The 1,189-nt window shown below is 48.9% G+C and overlaps 1 protein-coding gene across 1 annotated transcript in view; it reads right to left on the bottom strand.

Annotated features, from left to right (window-relative positions):
* TIAM2 (TIAM Rac1 associated GEF 2) overlaps positions 1-1,189 on the bottom strand; it is a 583,282-nt gene that overhangs the window by 175,006 nt on the left and 407,087 nt on the right. The window contains exon 5 of the mRNA XM_007956200.1: positions 827-999. Within this exon, the coding sequence (XP_007954391.1) occupies positions 827-999 (173 nt within the window). The remainder of the gene's footprint in view (positions 1-826; positions 1,000-1,189) is intronic.

Below are 1,189 nucleotides of genomic sequence, written 5' to 3'. Positions count from 1 at the left end.
TGTCCGACCTGAAGGCACATAACAACAACAACAGTATCTACGTGAGATTATCTTCAGGTAAATTTATCCTTGATCTGGGTTATGTTCCTGTTTGCCAACCCCCACCTGATCTTCTCAGTTGTTTGCGTATTTATCTGTGCGTGGTGTTTGGTGTTACTGGTACTGCAGTATTGTGCATATACTAGTATTTGTCTCTGTTGTCTTTATCTTATGTGTACGTTTCAGTGTCCTTCCTTTCCCCAGTGTCATCATGCTGGTCATACATAAATGAATCAATTTGTGATGGCCCCAACATGTTTGGCAGTTGGTAGCCTATTGCCTCTCTGTTAAGTCAAAATCCAAAGCCTAACTAAGCTGTTGTTGTTGTTAGTTGCAGTGGAGCTGGCCTCCGACCCACAGCAAACCCACGCACAGGGGAAGGAAATGCTGCCTGGGCCCGCCCCACCCCTGTGATCAGCTGCACATCTGACCACTGCGCCTCGGGCTTTTCACCGGCTGATGTTTTGGAAGTAGATCACCAGGCCTCTCTTCCTGCTCCACCTTAGTCTTAAAGCTCCTCTGAAGCCTGTTTGGTATCCGAGCAGCACACAAACCTCCGCTGACGGACAGGTGGTGGCCATGCATGAGGGGCGCTGGCTGGGCATCAAACCCAAGTGCCCATGTTGAAAGGGAGGTTTCCACCACTGACCCACCACCAAAGCCCCCAACTAAGGATTTATTCTACTCCATTTTAGTTCTGCTTTTCCATTCTGTCCCTTCTCATCCAAATAGTCCAAACATGTTTCTCTCACACCCACCATCCCCTGAGCCCTCTGCTTACAAGTACCTGGAAAAGGTAGACATCTCCAAAGGAGTTGCTGAGGCAGAACACGTTCTCCTTCTTGGGGTGCTCTGGGACAGACTGCACGATGCTGTCTTCGGCAAGCAGAGCACAGTGAGGGGTACTGCTCTGATCAGTGGGATTCTTCCCGTAGGTCTCATAAAACAGCAGGGTGCAGCCTGCGAGAGAGAGGAAAAGGCCGGCCTGTCACCCATCCTGGGACCTGGGAAACAATGGGGAAGGAGACTGACACAGCCAATGAAAACCAGAATGAAACACACAATGAACAGAAACAAGGTGAACAAGCAGAAGACAGTGTCTGAGGTACACTTCCTTATATCAGTGTTAATGTAATTGAAAAGGAGATGT

Source organism: Orycteropus afer, unplaced genomic scaffold (genome assembly GCF_000298275.1).
Source record: "Orycteropus afer afer isolate SDZICR_OR568_19922 unplaced genomic scaffold, OryAfe1.0 scaffold00581, whole genome shotgun sequence".
NCBI lineage: Eukaryota > Metazoa > Chordata > Mammalia > Tubulidentata > Orycteropodidae > Orycteropus > Orycteropus afer.
This window is presented reverse-complemented; position numbering and strand designations above follow the sequence as displayed.